This window comes from Volvox carteri (genome assembly GCF_000143455.1).
Source record: "Volvox carteri f. nagariensis unplaced genomic scaffold VOLCAscaffold_23, whole genome shotgun sequence".
In the NCBI taxonomy this organism is placed as follows: domain Eukaryota; kingdom Viridiplantae; phylum Chlorophyta; class Chlorophyceae; order Chlamydomonadales; family Volvocaceae; genus Volvox; species Volvox carteri.
Genome location: NW_003307566.1, coordinates 636,447 through 656,672, shown reverse-complemented (window position 1 = coordinate 656,672; position 20,226 = coordinate 636,447). Strand labels below are relative to the sequence as shown.

Here is a 20,226-nt window from a genome sequence, read left to right as displayed (position 1 = left end):
CACCGCCTGATCCCCTCACCGCCTGATCCCCTCACCGCCTGATCCCCTCACCGCCTGATCCCCTCACCGCCTGATCCCCTCACCGCCTGATCCCCTCACCGCCTGATCCCCTCACCGCCTGATCCGCTCACCGCCTGATCCCCTCACCGCCTGATCCCCTCACCGCCTGATCCGCTCACCGCCTGATCCCCTCACCGCCTGATCCGCTCACCGCCTGATCCCCTCACCGCCTGATCCGCTCACCGCCTGATCCCCTCACCGCCTGATCCCCTCACCGCCTGATCCCCTCACCGCCTGATCCGCTCATCATTTGTTCGCAGGTACCTGGGTCGGGGGTGAGGGCCGTGTGCCGCCTCCGAGGCCGCGCCTTCCACGTAGCCTTCGGCTCCAGAGACTTTGCGGAGCAGGCACTGGCGGACGCCGTCAGGGCCGCAGCGGCGACGGAGGCGGAGGCAGCGGCACAGACCGCCGTATCGCGGCTGCGGGCCGTACTCGCGCGCAGCGATGTCGGCGGCGACCGAGTAGGCGGTGCCGCTGGGGAAGCAGCAGCGGCTGCGGCGGTCAAGGCGATCAGCTTGCTGGTGGTGACGCCGCTGGCGGCGCCTACGTCAATGGCCGATGGGTCGGTTGCCGCTGGGGTAGGTTTGACTCCCGGTGGCGGCGGCGGCGGCGGCGGCGGCACTGCCGTAGGCGACCCGCGGGTTGCGCTGTTCTGCTTTGAGGACGTGGTGCGGCCCGGCGTGCGTGAGGCCGTAGCGGCGCTGCAGAATGGCAGCTGGCGGCGACGACGTGGGGAGCGTGTCGGAGCTGATGAGGCGGCGCCGCCGCCGCCGTCGGGGGCAACGGCGGCACTGCGTGTGGTGATGTTAACGGGTGCGTGGGGGGGGGTTCTTTCTGTGTGTGGGTGCTGGTTGGTGGTAGGGACAATGCAGCGCTATCAAAATTAGCGAAAAACGGGTAATATATTATATATATATATACATATATATAAAGTTGACTCGGTGGTGGTGGTCAGTTCATTCATTCGTTGATACCCACGTTGATACCCATTTCCATCAGGCGCAACGTACCCCCAAGCTACGAGCTGACTCCCGGGTCACTTGAACGACCCCCGGGTATATATATGCGCTCTCCGGGTATAATGCCTTCACGGTTGGTCTGTACGGCAATACTCAACCAGGCCGCCTGTGCAGCATGCGCCACTGAGTCATCATAGATCACCCATGGTAACATTATCACAGTACGACTTCATGTGCTGTGCACATACCCTCTGCATTGCTTCTCCTCCAAACCCGCCTCCAAACCCCCCTCGTGCAGGTGACAACCCCGCCGTGGCCGCCTCCGTGGCCGGAGGTCTGGCAATCTCCGAGTACCGGGCTGCCATGTTGCCGCAAGATAAGCTGCAGTTCGTGCAGCAGGAGCAGCGGCATCTGAGGGAACTGCAGCAGCGGAGGGAGGAGGCGGAAGCAGGTGGCACGTGGGGGAGCGGGTCGGGTGTGGAGGCGGGGAGAGAGAGAGTGTGTGTATGTGTGTATGTATAGGTGTGGCCGGGGATGTTGGGGCCCTCAGGACCGAGCTTGCTATCGCCGAAGGGGGCCCCCGGGCAGGGCCCTCTCGCTCCTCTTCCCTCACATACATACATACAGACAGGCAGGCAGACAGACATATATACAAACAGACAGGCAGACAGACAGGCATGCAGACCTGCATACAGCTCAGGTCAGGGGTCCAAAACCAGCTGTACATCCATAATTGCTTGCTTACCTTGATTGGTGAGTGCTTGCTTGGGGGAATGGCGTCCAGCGCCCCTTGCCGCTCTCTCACCATCGCCCCTTTTCGGCCCTCGCCCTCTTCCTTCGCCCTTTTTCCTTCCTTCCTTCATGCATCCTCACCACCACTACTGCTACTGCCTCCTCCCACCAACACCACCAACACCACCGCGCTGCATCATCACACCCGTCCCTCCCCCAGAAAAAGGTCGGAGTCCCCTGACCGCCCTTCTCTTCGGAAGAGCCGAAGGTCCTGGCAGTATCAGCAGCAGCAGCAGCCCTGCCGGCGCCGGCGCCGGCGGTGGCGCGGTGTTGATGATGGGTGACGGCATCAACGACGCGCCCGCACTTGCCGCGGCCCATGTGGGAGTCGCCGTGGCCTCCTCCCCCCGGGACCTGGTGGCGGCCGCCTCCGATGTGGTCGTGCTGAACGGCCAGGGGGCGGCGGCGCTGCCCTGGCTGCTGCGGCTGGCGCACCGCACGCGGGCGGTGGTACATCAGAACCTCACCCTGGCCCTGGCGTCCATGGTCTTCGCCACCCTCCCCACAGTAGCTGGGTTTTTCCCGCTCTGGCTTGCCGTACTGCTGCACGAGGGATCCACGCTGGCTGTAGCGCTCAACAGCTTGAGACTGCTACTCCCGGAGGGGGCAGAAGGGCCGGGAACAGGGCCGGAGGTGGGAGCGGCGGCGGTGGCGGCGGCGGCGGCGGGGACTGGTGCTGTCGTTGGCGGCGTTAAATTCGGCCCCCGGGCGGCGCTTGCGGAGGTGTGGCGGGGGCTGTGTGACCTAGCGGCTCCGGAACCGCATAACCACAACCACCATCATCACCATGGTCATCATCACCATGATCATCACCACCATGATCATCACCATGATCATGATCATGACCACGGGCCTAGTTACAGCAGCAATGGTGGCAAGGCGCAGGTGCGGGCGTGCTGCGGTGGAGCCCACCAAGGTCAAGCCCAGCACCGAGGCCAAGACCGAGGTCACGGCCATCACAACAACCATCACAGTGATTGTCATCACAACCACGACCACCATCACGACCATCACCACGGCCACCACCACGAACATCACCACGAACACGAGGGCGGCGGTGATCACGACCACGAGCACGGTAGTGGCAACGACCGCAAGCGCTCGGAGGTGGTGGCGATGGAGGCTCCTCCAGGGGGCCCACAGGGCCATCAGGCCAAGCCTCATCAGGCGCAACAGCGATCATCTGACCAAGTGGAGGAGGAGGAGGGGGAGGAGGCGGGGAAAGCAGCGGACGGGAACGGAGGGGCGGCGAGAGGTCCGGTACATGTCCGGGGACCCGTGGGTCGCGATGTCTCCACAGCCGCCTCTGCCGCAGCGGCGGCGGAGCCGGCGCCGGCAATCCAGGCCCCTCATGCGCGTGGTCATGCACGGCATTGCGGCGGCGGCGGCGGTGGCGGCAACACCAGATCCTGCTGTACTGTTTGGGGCTGCATTAGCGGTCCCGGCGCCGCCGCCAATGCCGTCAATCGCCGCCGGTATGGCGTCAGCAGCCGTCTAGGGCCGCTGCTGGCGTTGGGCGACGGTGTTGGTGTCGGTTTTCTCCCTTCTGGTGGTTGCGCTGCTGCTGTAGGGTCCTTGGACGCGGGGGGAGCTCTCCGCCGGCGGCGCCGGGTATCTGGTCTTGTAGGGCCCGGTGTACGTGTTGGTGTTGGCGTCGTCGCGGCGGCTGCCCCAACCGCGGCGGCTGCTACGGCGGCGGCGGCGGCGGCGCTCAGGTCTGATACTGGGGACCGTGTGGCGCTCTGAGCGCACTCAGAGTGTACTCCAGCCTTGTGTGTTGCTGCGTCGAGATGAGATGTCGCGCCGTGGGGTATGATAACCCCCGTGGGGAGCTGTACCGTATGCACATACATACATACAGACATGCATACATACATATACACACTCACTCGCACACGCGCACGCACACGAACGCACGTATTTTAGCTACCCGTCGCATAGATGATGGTGCGATCCCATACTGCTTTGCACGTACACGAAAATGAGTGGGTTCCGGAGCTCTGTAGAACCAGTGTGTATGCATTTGTTTTGGGTGGGAAGGTAAACCATGCGATGATGGTGCAGGAAGAAGCAAAATAATGTCAACTGACTTGATGCGGAAAGCGCGCCCTTACTGTGCTCTGGGGTTCCGTGGTTGAGACACCTTTTGTTTCTCTGCGGCATCCCCTCTCCCGCCTCCTTGGCGGTGTCGTGTCACTAACGGTGCAGCCTTTGTAAAACAGGATTTGATTATATTTCTGAATTCAGGCTCCTCTCCCAAAGTCGGGACGTGCTTTGGCCGCGGCCTGAGGCAAGGATGAGGAGGTGGGTTGCTGGTGGTGTTTATGGTGGTGGCGGCGGCAGCGATGTGACCAGATCTGTGGTTCTGTAGAGGGGCCGGCTGGCTGTCGTATATTGGTCGAAGACTCGACGACAGGCTGTTTCCCTTGCTAAGGTTTGTGAGGTAGGTGCGTGGCGTGTTGTTTCCCGCGTCGCATTGTTTTTCATCTGGGTTGATAAGGCCTTGAGGAAGAATGGAGCTCAGGTTGGTAATGTAATCTGTTCGTTGGCTGGTGAATTGGTTGGCGGAATGGATGCATATTCAGGTTAAGTGCGTGGTGATGACGTGGTGATGACGTGGGTAGTGTGTCACGGAAATGTACGGGGAATGGGGAGGGAAGGGAAGGGGGGGGGGGAGGGAGGGGAGAGAGAAAAAGAAGGGGTGTCGGTGGTGGGAGGGTCGCCGCGCTGTCCTGTGCGTCCTCCCTCCCTCGACTTGAAAGGCGGTCGTCTTATCTCTTCATGCGAAGATCTTCATATCCCCAGCCGGAGGCGGGTTTTGCACGTCCTGCATGGCTCCGAGCACAGGTATATAGGTGTCGTACGTGAAATCCCGTACAGGCTGTTTGGAGGGCCATAGGCTGAGCTGAGCCGGGCGCATCAAGAGAAAGGCGAGAGGATTGAGAGAAAAGAAAGGTGAAGGAAAGCCCTCCGTCGTCGAGTTGCCTGGTCGGGGTCCGGAATTTCGAGGCTACAACGACGTCATCAGGGCGTTGCGGCGCTATGAAGTCTCTATCTTTTTAGCTGGTGTGTATATGGTCGGTTCGACGTCTTTGGTAATATGTTTGGTAATGTTATCGGTGCTGGTGGTGCTGGTGGCGACATTTTTTAATCCTCTTTGGGAGCACTTTATCCTTTTTGGAAGGCACGTCTTACACGGCAGGCAGGCACAGGAAGAGGTGGGGAACGAGCGAGGGAGTGTGAAGGTGCAGCGACCGCTGACCCGCTGACCCACTGACAGTGCATATGCCTTTATGACCATGATCTGCACAGGCGGCAGCGATGTGGTATGCGGGTTGTACAGCACAGGGATTGATTGTCCATGCGTGATGAAGTCCACTTCAGGTTCCGGAGACTGGGCTGCGTGGTCATAACCGGCTGACAACACCCTTTGGATCTGCTTCTCGTCTAGTAGACGACGTGGCCGAAGGGCCAACCAACCAACTAACGGGCTTGTAAGGCGCCTCTGTACACAAATGGCATCTCGAGTACTTATAGGGCGAGACGCATGATATGGTGGAAGCAAGGCCGGGGGACACAATACTTTGCACGCTTTGCATGAGGCCCGGTTCCGCACGCTGTCCCAAGCCATACTGCTCTTGTGTGCTCTTCTTGATCTCTCTCTTGATCTTTGAGTTACAAGTGTTCTGTTGACAGCTCCTCGAGGAAGCGTCCTCGAGGAAGATGTCATAAAAGGGAGTTTCCACGTTTCATTTGGTCCGTGGGAAAATTCGCGTACATGTCCACGTGGTCGCGGAAACGCATAGCCCAGTCCGGATTAGATAGGGTTGGTCACCACGCGCTTTGTGATGCTCGAGTGGGCCCAGGTGTTTCGATGCGCATACAAGCAGTAAGGGGGGGGGAGCTGTGACTGCGGCTGTGACTCGGGTGTATGTATGATTGTGGGTGTGTTGCGGGGGTTGAGGGATGGGAAGGTTGCTGCGAAGCGAGTAATTTAGCCATATGGGTCAATGAGTAGAGAGTCTATTTGGCACGGGCATGTCTGTTTTTTGGTTGTTGCTGATTCACCCGAGTGAATAAAGTCTTAAAAACAGAATCATCGCAAGGAGGTGCTGGCAGTTTCCGAGAGAGCTGGCGGACCGGTAGCATGAGGGTCATCGGCATCGGCATCGGGCGGGGCCGGGGCTCCGTCAGCTCGCGTGGTTTCTGCGAAGGGAAAGGGAGCGGCATCCACGGCATTATCAGCGCTTTGGATGCTGCTTGGGTGTAGAAGTAGGGGACGTGGAAGTGGGCGTAGGAGCGCATGCTGGGTGGGGATGTCTGCTGTGGGGAGGAAGTGTTGGAAATCGCGCGGGCTAGGCAACATTTTTAATAATGGACGCTGAGATTGACGCTGGAATTCCCAGTCTGTGCGCTCGCGCGGCCAAGTCCTTGGGACGGAACGCTTGAAAGGCTTAATAGGCAAAGCCAACTTCAGGAGCACAAGCACCAAAGCCGCATCAAATGGGGTTTGTGGTCGGAGCACTGCTTACAAGCGCAATATGGCTCAGAAGTAGTGCAGTGGAAAATGCTTGAGCAGAAATGAATGCCCGGCTTACGGCGTAGTTATAACACCGGTTCACGGCTTCCTTAGCACAGACCGTGTCAAGTTGGTATGTCGCTTATCCGGCCATCATGTCTACAAAGCTAACAGTTTTTGTACAGGTTTCCCAACAGATAACTGGTGTTCGCGCAGTTTCCCTTGCCGTAGCTTGCAAAACCTTTGATGTACATCAGCACGGGATGCGGACAACGTATTGTAGCTGAAAGGCCTCTTGCAACATATTCTATACCTGCCCTAAGTTCAGAAGTAAAAGAACCTGATGCTTGCAAATTGCAATGCTTAAGTCCACTCAGTGCGTCTGGGTAACGCCTGAAGGCTCCATCATCGGCTCTTCAAAAATCTACGGAAATCTGCAGGGGAGGCTAACAAAGGAGAACGTGCGATCTGGGACTCCAGCTGTGTAAGTTGGGGCCTTCCAAGGATGCGCTTGCCTTTTGTTGTTCGGGTGCTGCAAACCCTAATCGGACCCGTTGTGAAGCACAATTTAGCAGAGATTAGCGATAACACTTAATCTTTCGGTTTGGAAGTTCATTTGGCAGTGATCACCAGGGCACACGCTTCGGAATGCCCGCTCAGCTCCGCCCCGCGCTCCGAAAGGCACGCATCCTGGGTAGTTGAAACTGATTCTTCCAATTTCAGAATTCTGGGCATGCCATCCTTCAATACTATTCTTAGGCCAAGTATATCGAAAGCCGTGAATGCATGACTCACACTCCCCTCCGTGTTTTGAGTTTTGCAGGGGCTCGGTCTTCAGGAAGGCAGCATACTATTTTCATAAGGACCTATGGACCATCGTCTACAATGAGGAAAAGCGGAAGGCACGCTGTCTAAGGGCGGAGTCCAATACGTGGTGAGTGATTCGCATCCATGGGAAGTAGATTTCTCGTGCATCATGGCGGTCAGCCGAACGACTCGCCATGAGACTGACCTATCAAACAATTGACGAGTTGCCCTTTATGCCACGAACAGGAGGCTATTCCCAACATCTCAAGAGCTTCCATACTGTGAGTCGTTGCAGCTGGACAGGTCTGAGGATCTTGAGGAAGATGGTTCTGAGGAATGGGGCGATTTTGTTTCGGCCTCATCTCCGTTCAATAACCACGACTGGGCAACGGGCTCCTTCACCACCTTCCGCGAGGCCGACAACACCTCAACCTGCCCATGCTTCCGGACTCCAACGACGCCAATAGCGTCGACATCGCGCCGCAGCGAAACCTGGTCCCCGCTGCTTAACACCGGCGCTTCCCCCACCACTTCTCCAACGGGATCCTTGAAGTCCATCACTCCCTTGAGTTCCCACGGTTTCCTCGCTGAGCCCCGCGACGGCAATGATTCTTCTTTCCTGACTACTTCGCCAACTGCCAGCACCGGCGTTCGGCTTACTATTGATGCCAGCATCCGTCAGCAACGGCTCCAAGAAGACTTCACAAGGGCGGCCCTGCGCACGGCGCAGACTCCGCGTCGCATCCGTAATGCCGATGACGTCCCTGTGTGCGCAATCACCATTTCATCCGGGGCCAATCAAGCTGTGTGTTACGTGAGGAGCCTCCTAGCAAACATGCATGGCCGGGTTGGGCCTCAGCAACACCAGCAACAGCATCAGGCGACAGGGCAGCAGGAGTACCAAGGACAGCCGCAGCAGCACAAGCACCAGCGACGGGAACAACCGCAACCGGCTTCATCGTCGGCTGTCGGCTGTCGGCTGTCGGCTGCGGCGGCTGGTCAAAACCCCGGGACCACAACAGCTGGCACCGCCATGGCCACACCATTTTCGGCAGCCACGTCACGAGCGCTATCGACCTGCCTATCAGAGCTAGTCCCGCCAAATCACGACTACCCCCACTTTCCCCACCACCACCGACCACAGCCCGCTAACCTGCAACGGTACAATGGCAGACGACTAGCACTTAGAGAGGCTTCCGATATCCCCGCAGTTGAAGCCGCCTCATGGTATGCCTCAGGCCCCGCTGGCGGCGGCGGCGGCGGCGGCGGCCCATCACCTCCTTCCCCGCTAATGCCGGTCTCCGGACCGAGGAGACCTGCTGCTACAGCTACGGGCCTGCTGCAAGAGGCTCGGAGGAGCCCCTCCCTGCGGCGGTTCCCTTGGGAGGCGCGGGAAATGGAGGGTGATAAGACGCAGGAAGGGGCTACGCTGGATGATGTACGGCGGGAAAATCGCCGTGTCGTCCTGCAGGCCAGCCTCAGCGGCCCGGGAGTGTGGTGCTGAGGGGGATGGGAGGTAAGGGGTGTTCGGGGTTTTTAAGCTGGCCTCTTCGTCGGATTCCGCTGTTGGCTTCTTATGTCGCTGTTCTAGAAGATGGTGTCGCTTGGCTTGCCGCAGTGCGGCTTGGGTTGATGGATAATGCTATGTAGTTTGTTGATGTTAATGCTAAATCTGATGGGGCGATGGAAACGGTGGTGGCGGGTTGGAGAAGTGTTTTGGCGGAGTTGGAATGACGGGAATACCTGGAGATGATGATAGGTCGGAACTTGACTGCGCACTGTTTTGAGCTCCATCGGGGAGTGTGACTTTGTGCCGTTCTTAGTGTGGGGATATACAGCTTCACTGAGGACGTAACACAGTAGTGATGTTAAGGTCTAACAGCCTAACGAACTGCAGCTTTGCGCCCTGCGTGTGGCAGTGTGTTCGCTTGGGGGAAAAAGCTGTGAGGGCAGATTTTTAACATGTAAACATTTAGGACTTAAGAGGTCGGAACGTTGCAAATCCTCTGCTATGTGTTGCATCCCTGGCCATGCTACGATTACGGAGGGAAGCAGGTCTAGTTAGCTTTGTGTCATGTTTTGTAGGGATGGCTGTGTGATGCTCGGGCTAGGCAGGTGGACAAGTTTATTTTTGTTGTTCAGCACGGCGCAGGCGCCACGCGTGCATATTCGGAGGTTAGATCATCATATATCCCGTATACTATACCTCGTATGGGGTATAGTTTGTGCGCCGCAGGTGTTTTACCGCTATCTCCTCCGCCAATTGAATATATCACACGTAATCACACACATCTTCGGGTCTGGCCGCAGCCGCCACAAAATTGCCGAACGGCGCTTTTTCACGGGTCCACTGGATTACGGTGGACTCAAAAGTGCGTTTCTGTTTTCGGCTTCGTTTCAGACACTCTCTTCACGTACTTTATTCGCTCGTGTCTGCACAGGAGGTGCTGAAACCCCACTTCGCAGGTACGAAGGACGGGGTCGACACCAAACGTTTGCGCGTATATAATTGTGCTTGTGCACATGTGTGTGTGTATGCAAGCGAAAGTTTGTGTTGGTGTGAAGCATGATAAGGGGTCGCAATCCCAACTTATTTGGGGATGATTTTTTCTAATATTAAGTAGGAGTTTTCTGTACGGCAGGTCCTTTTACGATCACAATTTCCTAGGTAGCTGTGTTGTCATTAGGATTAGTGAAAATCCTGCATCGTTGAGATGCGGTATCGAATGATGAATGGATGCGATGGCATCACGAACGTGTGAAGGGGGCGCAGTCCGAGATGTTCTTGGTGCGGCCATATCCCAAGCTGCGGGCGCAATCTTGACACGTAGCTATCGCGGGAGCATGTTAAGAGGAGTTCAAGAGGGTGAATTATGTGTCTGCAGGAAGGTGCAGTTTGGCGATCTAGCAGGTCTAGAGGTTGTAAGATGGGCTATAGATGGCGCTAGGGTGGCCTTATTAAGCGTTCGTAGGTTGCGTTTGACTGTTAGGTTTTTTAGAGTTTTTAGCGGAGTTGTTTATCGAAATAGGGTTAACAGGCAAGGGGTATTCGTCGATGGATTCAGCCAAGGGGGTAGACTGGCGAAGGGATTCCTCTGGTTCATAGGTATTATGACTAGAGTCGTAACCTTCCCATTTAATCAAATACTCTCGACGTGTCTTTCCACGTCGTCCTCGGACTGAAACATTGCGATGGTCGACAATGGCTTCGACCATAAAATACGGCTCACCCTCAATGACGAGTGGCGCCGGTGGCTGTCGCTTTACGTCGTCTTTGTACAATTTTAACAAAGAGACGTGGAAGACCGGGTGTAGGCGGGAGGCCGCCGGTAAGTCCAGTTTTACCGCAGCTTCGCCCACGCGAGCGACAACCGTGTATGGGCCGATGAACTTGGGCATCAGCTTCTTGGTTCCAGAGGTTTTTAGTGTAATATTTTTGGTACTTAACAGAACTTTCTGCCCAACCTCGTAACGCACTGGACGCCTATGCATGTCGGCGTCGTCCTTTTGGACTTGTTGCGCAGCCAAGAGACACTTTTTAGCTTTGCTTATACGCTCGCGAAGCATCGCTTCTTGCTTCTGAGCGGCAGGCACCTTGGTGTTTAGGTAAGGTCAACCGGAACACGTGGTTGCCGAACACCATTCAGGGAAAAGGGCCCGTTGCCTTCTGTTTTGAGTTGTTTATGGCAAACTCAATCAGTGGCAAATGCTCATCCCAATCATCTTGAGTGGGTGATATGTAGTGCCTTAGTGTCTCTTCCAGAACGCGATTCATGCGTTCCGTTTGCCCGTCTGTTTGGGGGTGAAAAGCTGTGCTCATATAGAGGTGGGTGCCCAACAGGCGAAATGTTTCCTTCCAGAAATTGCTTATGAAGCGAGAGTCCCGGTCTGAAATAATGTTCTTTGGAAGGCCGTGCTGCCTGAAGACGGTAGCCACAAAGGGGCGGGCTACATCTTCAGCTGTAGCGGTTGTGTGTGTGGGAGCAAAGTGCGTCATTTTGCTCAGCCGGTCCACGAACACTACAATCGCATCGTGCCCATTGCGGGATGTCAGTAGCTGCGTAACCAAATCCATTGTCACGCTTTCCCACACCTCCGTTGGAATGGGAAGGGGCTGCAGTAATCCACCCGGCTTAGCATTTGTTGCTTTGTTACGCTGACAATGAGGGCATGCTTTGACGTGTTCTTTAACGTCTGAGTCAAGCCCTGGCCACCAATATGTTTGTGCGATCGCTTGTTTGGTGCGGTCAATACCGCGGTGGCCTGCGTAGGGGACATCATGATACTCTGTCAAGATGTCTCTTCGCAGTTCAGCGTTGTGAGGAACATAGAGCTGGTTTCCCCGATACCAGAATCCATTCCTTCGTTTTAACTGCAGCTTGGCTACCTTATTTTTAGCAAGGTTCGGATCACCGTCGTACCCGCTTTTGATTCGGTGTCCCAAGTCGCCGTCCGCCAGCGAGGCCGTGAGCACATTAAGCACCGTGTCGTGAACCCGACTAATAGGGTCTGCGACATTAATCCGTCCGGGTCAGTACTCCCAAGTGAACTGGAATCGAGACAATCGTTCCAACCATCGAGCTTGCCTTCTGGAAAGTTTATCAGCGCTTTTCTGCTCTTGCAGATAGACCAAAGGTTGATGGTCCGTTACTAGGGTGACATGACTCGCACCTTCCAAGTAACAACGCCATTCTTCCATTGCCAGGACTGTGCCCAAGCATTCTTGATCTGTAGTGGAATAATTGTATTCCGCGCTGCTGAATTTTGGACTTGTATAAGCAACTGGTCGGTCGTCTTGTAACAAGACAGCGCCAGTGCCATGCAGCGATGCATCAGACCAAACTACGAAGGGTTTGTCAAGCTCAGGGAGTTTTAATACTGGTGCGTTTGTCAAGGCATCTTTCACACCCTGAAAGGCAGTATCACACTCCTTTGTCCAGTGGAAGGGCACCTTCGCACTTGTTAGGGTTGTGCGGGGGGTAAAGGGGTAAAACGACCACCGGGGACAGCTTGAAAGTCCGCCGTGGCATATTCATGCTAGAAGCAACGCAATATGGTACGCTTGGAATGCGATGCTGGAGCGTTGTGGAGCGTTGCGCATCAAACAGTGCATCTACATTCTCAACTTCTAGGCCTCCACTATCCCTGCTAGCGGCTTATGTGCATGCATGCCAGCACAATGCGCATTTGGGCTAACATATAAACGGTGAAGCGCTGTGGATATGCGGTGGCGCTTGTTCATTGCAACAATCACCCGCCTAGCCATCGCAAACTCGCAAATACATGTAACGAAGCCTTCTTCATTGGATCCCAGTTCGGCCCGCTGCACAGTTTGCGCCATTAAAGAGATGAGATAACCGGTAACGGGCAGATATGTACATGCGGCGGGAAGGACGACGGCCCATCGTCCTCTATTTGCAGACCACCACCATCGCTGGCCAAACGTTCGTGATGAACACAGCTTTTCCTCAATCAATTCAAGCCAAAACCTCGAAATGTCACGGTCCGGAAGATACACGAGAGAAATACCCCCCCGCTCTACCTAAATACCCCGTTAGCTGGACTAATGATAGACGCTGTGTCCTGTGTATACCCGAGATCTCCCATCACCCAGGACGAGAACGACCACACCTCCACGGCCTGTGCCCTGTGCCACTCAACACAGGTTGAGGACCGCGGCGCCAGCACCGCGCGCCGACTCCTGCTGCCGGCAGGCCTCGCCCGCTTCCCAACCCACCTACTGCACACGGAAATCTCGTTGAGCAGCCCAACTAAAGAAAAAGAATAAAAAAACCGCAAAACAACTTAGCTGGTAGCTGCTGGGTCCAACAAGTCCCCTTCGCGCACGCTTCCCGCAATATATTCCCACTCGAGTATAAACCCGCTAGGATGTCCCGCTCCACTTCCTCTCGCTGTATTGACGCACATACACCCCAAACCCAAGAAGCAGCTTCACCGTCATTGCGTGCGCGTGTCTCTACCTCTTTCCCATGGGAATCCCAAGCTGCTCGCCAACATGCCCCGCCGTCCGAAATACAGCAAAATGACTTGACTAACTGTCCAGCCTCCCGATCATCATAATCATCATCATCATCATTATCATCATTATCAGCAGTAGCAGTAGTAGCAGCAGCAGCAGCAGCGCACGCGCACGAGAGAGGAGCTGCGCCGCGAGTCCCTGAAAGGCGACCGCCTCTGCCAACCACAACGTCCTCTCTAATACCCAACAGAATCCTCTTTAATACCCCAAAGATGTGCACCAGTTTTGCCCTTCTATGCAACTTCCTGTAATCGTGGCCGCATGCCCGCACGTCCCAAAGCATCGCCATTTGCGACATTGCCCTAAGCTCCCTGACCGGACCCCAGCCCCCAGCTGCGGCTACAACACACGCTGGAGCCTCCAGAAGCAATGCGCGACTATCAACTACGAACGTCTTGACGTTACTGGGGAGGCTGCTGGTACTGCCCGATTCCTGTCATGTAACCCTGATACTGCTGCTGTTGCTGTTGCTGCTGCTGTTGCTGTTGCTGTTGCGGTCGCGTCAGGAACTGTGACATGTGCAGTTGTTGCTGCAGAGTCAACTGACTGTGCTGCACAGGTAGGTGCTGGTGCTCGTGCTGGTGCTGCTGAGCTTGCTGAGCTTGCAGTTGCTGTTGTTGCTGCTGATGCTGCAGCATGTAATTGTACAATAACTGTTGTTGGGTCTGCTGCTGCTGCTGTTGTTGTTGTTGCTGTTGTTGTTGTTGCGGCTGTTGTGGCTGTTGCTGGTGCATCGAGGGTGCGGCCATAGTCGCGGCGGGCTGCGAATACAAGTGCTGCTGTGTCTGCTGCGCTTGTTGCTGGTGCTGCTGCTGTTGTGGCTCCTGTATTCCTGGCTGCATGGACATTTGCAGCATCTGCTGGTGCTGGTGCTGTGCTTCCTGCTGTTGCTGTTGCTGCTGCTGCTGTTGTTGTAGCTGTGTCGACTGCTGCGTCTGCTGCATCCGCTGCAACTGCTGCTGCTGCGGCGGCGGCGGCGCCGCGCCATTGTACGTATTCCCGTATCCCCCTATATTCTGTGCAGCCACCGCTGCTGGCGGCGCTGCCGTCGCTGCCATTGCCGCCGCCGGCAGTGTGCCACCGGTGTACTGCGCAGTCAACGCGGCCAGGAGTGTCGCCGCGGCCGCCATAGCCACATTGTGCTGCGTCGCAGCCGACCCCGCCTGGCCACCAGCGGCCTGACCTCCACCTCCGCTGCCACTACCGCCAGATGCGCCTACCCCTTGCCCCCCAACCTGTTGCGCCAGCCCCAACGCCGCCTGCAGGCCTTGTAAATGCGCCTGTGTTTGAGCCTGCACCTGCGCCTGTGCAGCCGCCAGCTGCACCTGCGCTGCTAGCAGCTGCGCGTGCGTCGTCGATGCATTGGGCGACGTGGAGAGCCGCTGCTGGGGTTGCTGGGGAGGCTGCTGCTGGGCCGGGGGCTGGTATGGCTGGGCTTGCGGCTGCATCGCCTGTAGCAGTTGCTGCAGTTCTGGCGATTGGGGCTGTTGCTGCTGCTGGTGCGGGTGGTGCTGCTGGTGCTGCTGCAATTGGTAATGCGATTGGTGTTGCTGTTGCAGTTGCTGTTGATGTTGTTGCTGTTGATGTTGTTGCTGTTGATGTTGTTGCTGTTGATGTTGTTGATGTTGCGGCTGCGGCGGCTGGAGCAGCTGTGGTGCCTGCTGCGCATGGGGTTGAGGCTGGGAGTGTTGCAAGGACAGTTGCATCGGGTATTGCTGCTGAGGTTGCGGCTGCTGCTGCTGCGGCTGAAACTGCTGAAACTGCTGTTGCAGCTGTTGCTGCGGTTGCAGATGCTGTTGGTCCTGCATAGGCATTTGCAGCCCTGGCTGCATAGGGTGATGTTGCTGTTGCTGTTGCTGAAAACCCGGTTGCATCGGATGCTCTTGCGCCTGCGTAAGCTGCTGCTGCTGCAGCGCTGGCTGCATGGCGTTATGCTGCTGCTGTGGTGGTGGTTGCTGCTGCTGCTGCTGCTGCTGCTGCTGCTGCTGCTGCTGTTGTTGTTGCTGCAGCGGCGGTGATGAGTGCTGGTATTGTTCCTGCTGCTGCTGCTGCTGGTGCAGCGGCGGTTGCAGCAACGGCTGCTGCGGCTGAGGTGGTGGCGGCTGAGGCGGCGGTAGTGGCGGCGACTGCTGCTGCACTCGCTGCTGCTGCTGCTGCTGCTGTCCTGCTGGTGCCTCACCCTCCGCGCCCTCATCTGCCCCGCTCATGCCGCTCGCCGACCCGAGGGCGCCCTTACGTCGGTAGGGTCGCTTGATGTCCGCAGCGCCCTCCGCAGGGGCGGGAACCGGGTGCCTGCACACGGAACAGGAATGACGTGAATTTATTGGGGGCCAAAACAATCAGATCCATCCATCTCATCCGAAATTCCAATTCTTCCAAATTCCAAAATTCCAATTCTTCCATCGCAAAATTATTCCTTATATTATCGATAAAAACAAAAAAGAAAAGGTCTGAAAAACTGATATTGTCCCCCCCCCAAGTTTTCTTCTTTCATGTCTACATAGCTATTTTCCATGCAGACCCATCCCCAGCACCCACCACCATAACCACCACTACTACTAGTCATTTTTTCTCGATTTCTCCCGACGTCCCTTAAATTACTTACGCGGTGAGGTAATGGCTGACGACTCCGAACAGCGCATCGACATCGCTGGGGTTGATCAGGAGGTCCACCGCCGGGGGACCGGAGCGCGCGGTGCCACGGCCGCGGAGGATTTGCTGCGACAGAAGAGAGAGGGAGAGGGAGAGGGAGAGAGTGCCAAAAGGGGAAAAGTGAAACAAAATGAAACGACAACGGGATATCACAGTGGCCAGAAGTGGGCAGAGGCGGCAGTGGTGGCTGGAACCGATCTTTTGACTCGCGCTCGTCCCAGATACACCTACACCTACACCTACACCTACACCTACACCTACACCTACACGCGTACATATACGACCACCTGTGTCTTCTCTCCTGGTATTTCGGATTTGCCTAGGACACGTAGAACACAGGTAATCACACAGGGCAGACCAAGGTAACCCTCCCCCCCCCTCAAAACTCACATACACCCACACACCTGCAGCATTGACACCAACCCGTTGGCCGCCGGTTGCCCGAACAGCAGGTGCTGGGGCCGAAGCATGGATGTCACCGAGCTGTTGAGCGTCTGAAGGGCCTCCTTGCTCAGGCCGTCTACCACCGTATACAGCTGCTCCCTTAGACTGCCGACCAGCGCCATGCTGCTGTTGCTGCTCAAGCCGCCAGCGGCGGCAGCCGGCGGTGGCGTCACCCCCGCCGCCGCCAGGTGCGGCCTGAAGGCCGCCAGCAGATGCGCGAAACGCTGGCGGCAGCGCTCCGGAGTGACGGCGCCTGGCGTGAGCGGCGCGCTGGCGCCGGCGGCGGTGCGGACGGCCGCCAGGACGCCTTCGTACACGGCTGGCCAAGGAATGCCGCTCAGTGGCGTCACCGTCGGCGGCTGACGAGAGCGGTCAATCACCGTCGCAACTGCGCTGCACAGCGCCGGGTCCCACGCCGGACTCCACAGCGGCGGAGGCGACGTCGCCGCCGCTGGGTCCGCTGGCCCCACCCAGCTGCTGCCGCCACGGCCGGCTGCCGCAGTCGCGGCGGCTGCCGCGCCGCCACCGGCTGCCGTACTAGCGGCCGGCAGCCCATTGGCGCGCACGGCGGTGGCAGCAGCGGGGATACCGCTGCCGAGTCCACCACCGGCGGCGGCAGCGTGGTCGGCGGCGGCGAAGCCGCCGCCCACAGGGAAGGCCGTCATGGGCAGCGGCGTGGATTTGGGCCGCTTAGACGCCGCCGCCGCCGCCGCGGCAGCAGCGGCCGCGCCGTCGTCCTCGTCGAGGAAGTCCTCATCCGAATCCTCTGCATAACCGCCCACCGGCACCGAAGCGCGACGCTTGCGTAGGCCGACGCCAGCGGCACCGTACAAGGCGGCCGCCTGGTACGACGCCGAAGCGGTTTCCCTCTCCCTCTCCCGCTCCCGCTCCTTCTCCTTGTCTTTTTCCTTCTCTTGCTGATGTTGTTGTTGATGTTGTTGTTGGAGGTGCTTTGGAGGCCGGCCGCGCTGCACACGATGGGCCGGGTGTGTGGGTTGGCAGGTCGCAGGATTGGGTGGGTGCGATGTGCGATGTTGAGCGGCTAGAAAGGGAAGGAAAGGAAAGGAGCGGCTGGGGAGAGGAGAAGCGGAACGGAGAGGAGAGGAAGACGAGGAGATGCGTAGGGCAGGGATGTCCAAGGAACGGGCGGCGCTGCCATACCGCGGTGGTGCGCTGCTGACAGCCAGCCACGAACCCAGCGATGCACCCCCACAGGGAAGATACGTATATGACGATATATGACGATATATGACGACATATGACGATATATGACGATATATACGTCACGCAGTCGCAACACGGAGGTCACCCGTCCGCGCCAAGCACCCCCAACGCACCCGCTTCGGAGGCGGCTTTCCGGTTGACAGCAGCCCGCCGTCGGGGGCCACCGCACCCGCGCCGCCGCCACCGGGAGTTGCCGCCGCGCCGACCGGCCCCGCAGCCCCCATAACCCCGGGCAGAGGACCTCCCTCCCCCGGGGGCAGCACGCCGCCGTTCTCCGCCGCCAGCGCCGCCCGCCGGGCCATCTCCGCTTCGTAAGCGGCCTGCGCCGCCGCCTCGGCCGCCTCCGCTTCCTGAAGTCATGCAAGGTTTATAGCTATGGTGGTAAGGAATAGTGCATGTGCGTGCTTCTTTTCGTGTGTGTGTGTGTTTGTGTATGTGTGTGTGTGTGTGTCGCATTTCCACCCCACCCGACCCCACCGCACCTTGAGATGCTCCTCCACCAGTACGGCATACTCGCGGTATGCCTCATCCGCCGCCTCCCGATCCCAATCCTCCACCTGCGGGGTGTTGCAAAGGGCGAAGGACGACGGGGTCGTAGTCAGTGATTCTGATGGTGGTTAGGTGGTTGCGGTTGTGACAATTCTAGTTGTGGCGGTTGCGGTTGCGGTGGTTGCGGTTATGGTGGTTAAGGAAAGGAAATGGGAAACCCAGGCGGGGTCGTCTTGGTGGTGATAGTGTTGCTGGTCATGTGTCTAGTGTATTGTATTCCGTTGCTGTGGTAATGGTGGTATTTGGGGGAGGAAGGGAGCAAAGGCGAGGCTGACAGCAAACCGAGCCACGTACCACACGAATCACGAGTCCTCTCCGCCTCCTTCCCCCCCACCGGAACCGCGAGATGGGGGAGACAGGAGGAGGGCAGGATAGGAGGTCGTAACCCACCGCGAGCACCGCACCACCTCTTCACACACCACCTCTTCACACACCACCTCTTCACACACCACCTCTTCACACACCACCTCTTCACACACCACCTCTTCACACACCACCTCTTCACACACCACCTCTTCACACACCACCTCTTCACACACCACTACACCCCTCATAGCTCTTCCACGCCACCGCAAGCACCACGCACCAGCTTTTCCTCGTCACTGGCCTCCGCCTCCTCGTCCGCCTCCGCCTGCCGCTTCTGCATGGCGTCCAGCTCCCAGTCCTCGTCCTTCAGCCCCTCAATGGCCTGGCTGGCGGCCGCCTCGATATCCACGGGGTTGAGGTCCTCGAGCAACCGGACCTGGAGGGTATATGTGTGAGTGTGTGTGTGTGAGTGTGAGTGTGAGTGTGAGAGTGTGAGTGTGAGTGTGAGTGTGAGTGTGAGTGTGAGTGTAAGTGTGAGTGTGAGTGTGAGTGTGAGTGTGAGTGTGAGTGTGAGTGTGGTGTGAGTGTGAGTGTGAGTGTGAGTGTGAGTGTGAGTGTGAGTGTGAGTGTGAGTGTGAGTGTGAGTGTGAGTGTGAGTGTGTGTGAGTGTGAGTGTGAGAGTGTGAGTGTGAGTGTGAAGATGTGCGAAGAGGGCCAAAGAGAGGTTTCTGACGGGACCGAAGAACGCGAACAAGACGTGAGAGGGTCGGCGGCGCCTGGCGGTCATCGGATGGCGGGTTCACGTATTCAACCAACAACTGACTCCGCGCCGATTCGCAGCCGTTTACATACCGCATATCGCTCAATAGGCCGCAGTCCCGTCTGTAGCCGGGCGAGCATGTCAGCCGCGCTGGCGCCGCCGCCAGCACCTCCTCCGCCGGCGCCGCCGGCGCCGCCTCCAGCCACCAACGCGCCGCCGTCATCGCCGCCTCCGGCCGTCAGCGCTTTGAGCATATCCGCGTCGATGTCGCCCAGCAACGCCGCCGCTGACGAACCGCCGGTCTGTGTGCGGAGTGGTAGAGATCCGTACGGCACCCGTAAATGTCTTGCACGACGTCCGTGAATACGCAAACCCTACCCCCACGGCCATGAGACGTTTTACGGAGAACGAAGAAGTACGCAGCAACGTTATGTCGCCGCCATATGGGCTCTGCTACCCCGCGGATTCCTCCCAACACCCCCTCCCCTCCCTCGTACTCTCACACCCGCTTCTCGTCCCTCCAAACCCACACACCAACCGCATCCCGGCCCCACCAACGCACCTTGCCATCCTCATCCGCGTCCTTGTCCGCTTCCTTCCCGCCCTTGCCGCCGCCGGCGCCGCCACCGCCCTCCTCGTCCTTGTCATCATCGTCGCCATCCCCGCCAGCCTCCCCGCCAGGCGCCCCCGCTGGCGGCTCCCGGGTGAACTCATCCAGCTCCGCATCCGCCTCTTTCTCCGCCTCCGCAGCCGCCGCCACATCGTCCGCATCCTCCACGCGCCGCAGTGCGGCCTGGGTGGATTGAGTAGTTCAGTTGCGGTTGGGTTCAGTGCGGACGTGTTGGTTGGGTGATGCGGTTGAGTTCGTTGTCGGTTGGGGAAAAAGAATTTCACACCGAGGCACAAGTACCGCTTAGCTTTTCCATAACTGTCGGGGATATGGTGCAACCTAAGTGCATGATGCCAGTGTCCTGTAACGCAGCGATGGTCGCGCTTGTGTACGGCAGCACGTGCATGTGTGTCCCATGGGTCATTGGCCGGAGCAGCCCGCGGCGGCGGCGGCATCCACCCCCATTCCCTCAACATCACCCGCCCCATTCAAACATCGGCGGTG

The 20,226-nt window shown here is 58.0% G+C and overlaps 2 protein-coding genes across 2 annotated transcripts in view; both read left to right on the top strand.

Moving 5' to 3' along the window:
- VOLCADRAFT_117840 (uncharacterized protein) overlaps nucleotides 1-3,557 on the top strand; it is a gene marked incomplete at both ends in the record, with an annotated part of 9,440 nt that extends 5,883 nt beyond the window's left edge. Inside the window, 4 exons of the mRNA XM_002951376.1 lie at nucleotides 321-873; nucleotides 1,318-1,470; nucleotides 1,972-2,261; nucleotides 2,862-3,557. Coding sequence (XP_002951422.1) covers nucleotides 321-873; nucleotides 1,318-1,470; nucleotides 1,972-2,261; nucleotides 2,862-3,557 — 1,692 coding nt within the window. The remainder of the gene's footprint in view (nucleotides 1-320; nucleotides 874-1,317; nucleotides 1,471-1,971; nucleotides 2,262-2,861) is intronic.
- Nucleotides 3,558-6,689: 3,132 nt separating this feature from the next.
- Nucleotides 6,690-8,641, top strand: VOLCADRAFT_91886 (uncharacterized protein; the record flags this gene model as incomplete). The annotated part of the gene is made up of 3 exons (XM_002951375.1): nucleotides 6,690-6,814; nucleotides 7,154-7,264; nucleotides 7,384-8,641. 3 exons carry the CDS (start codon nucleotides 6,690-6,692, stop codon nucleotides 8,639-8,641), a joined length of 1,494 nt encoding a protein of 497 aa, XP_002951421.1.
- Nucleotides 8,642-20,226: the final 11,585 nt, after the last annotated feature.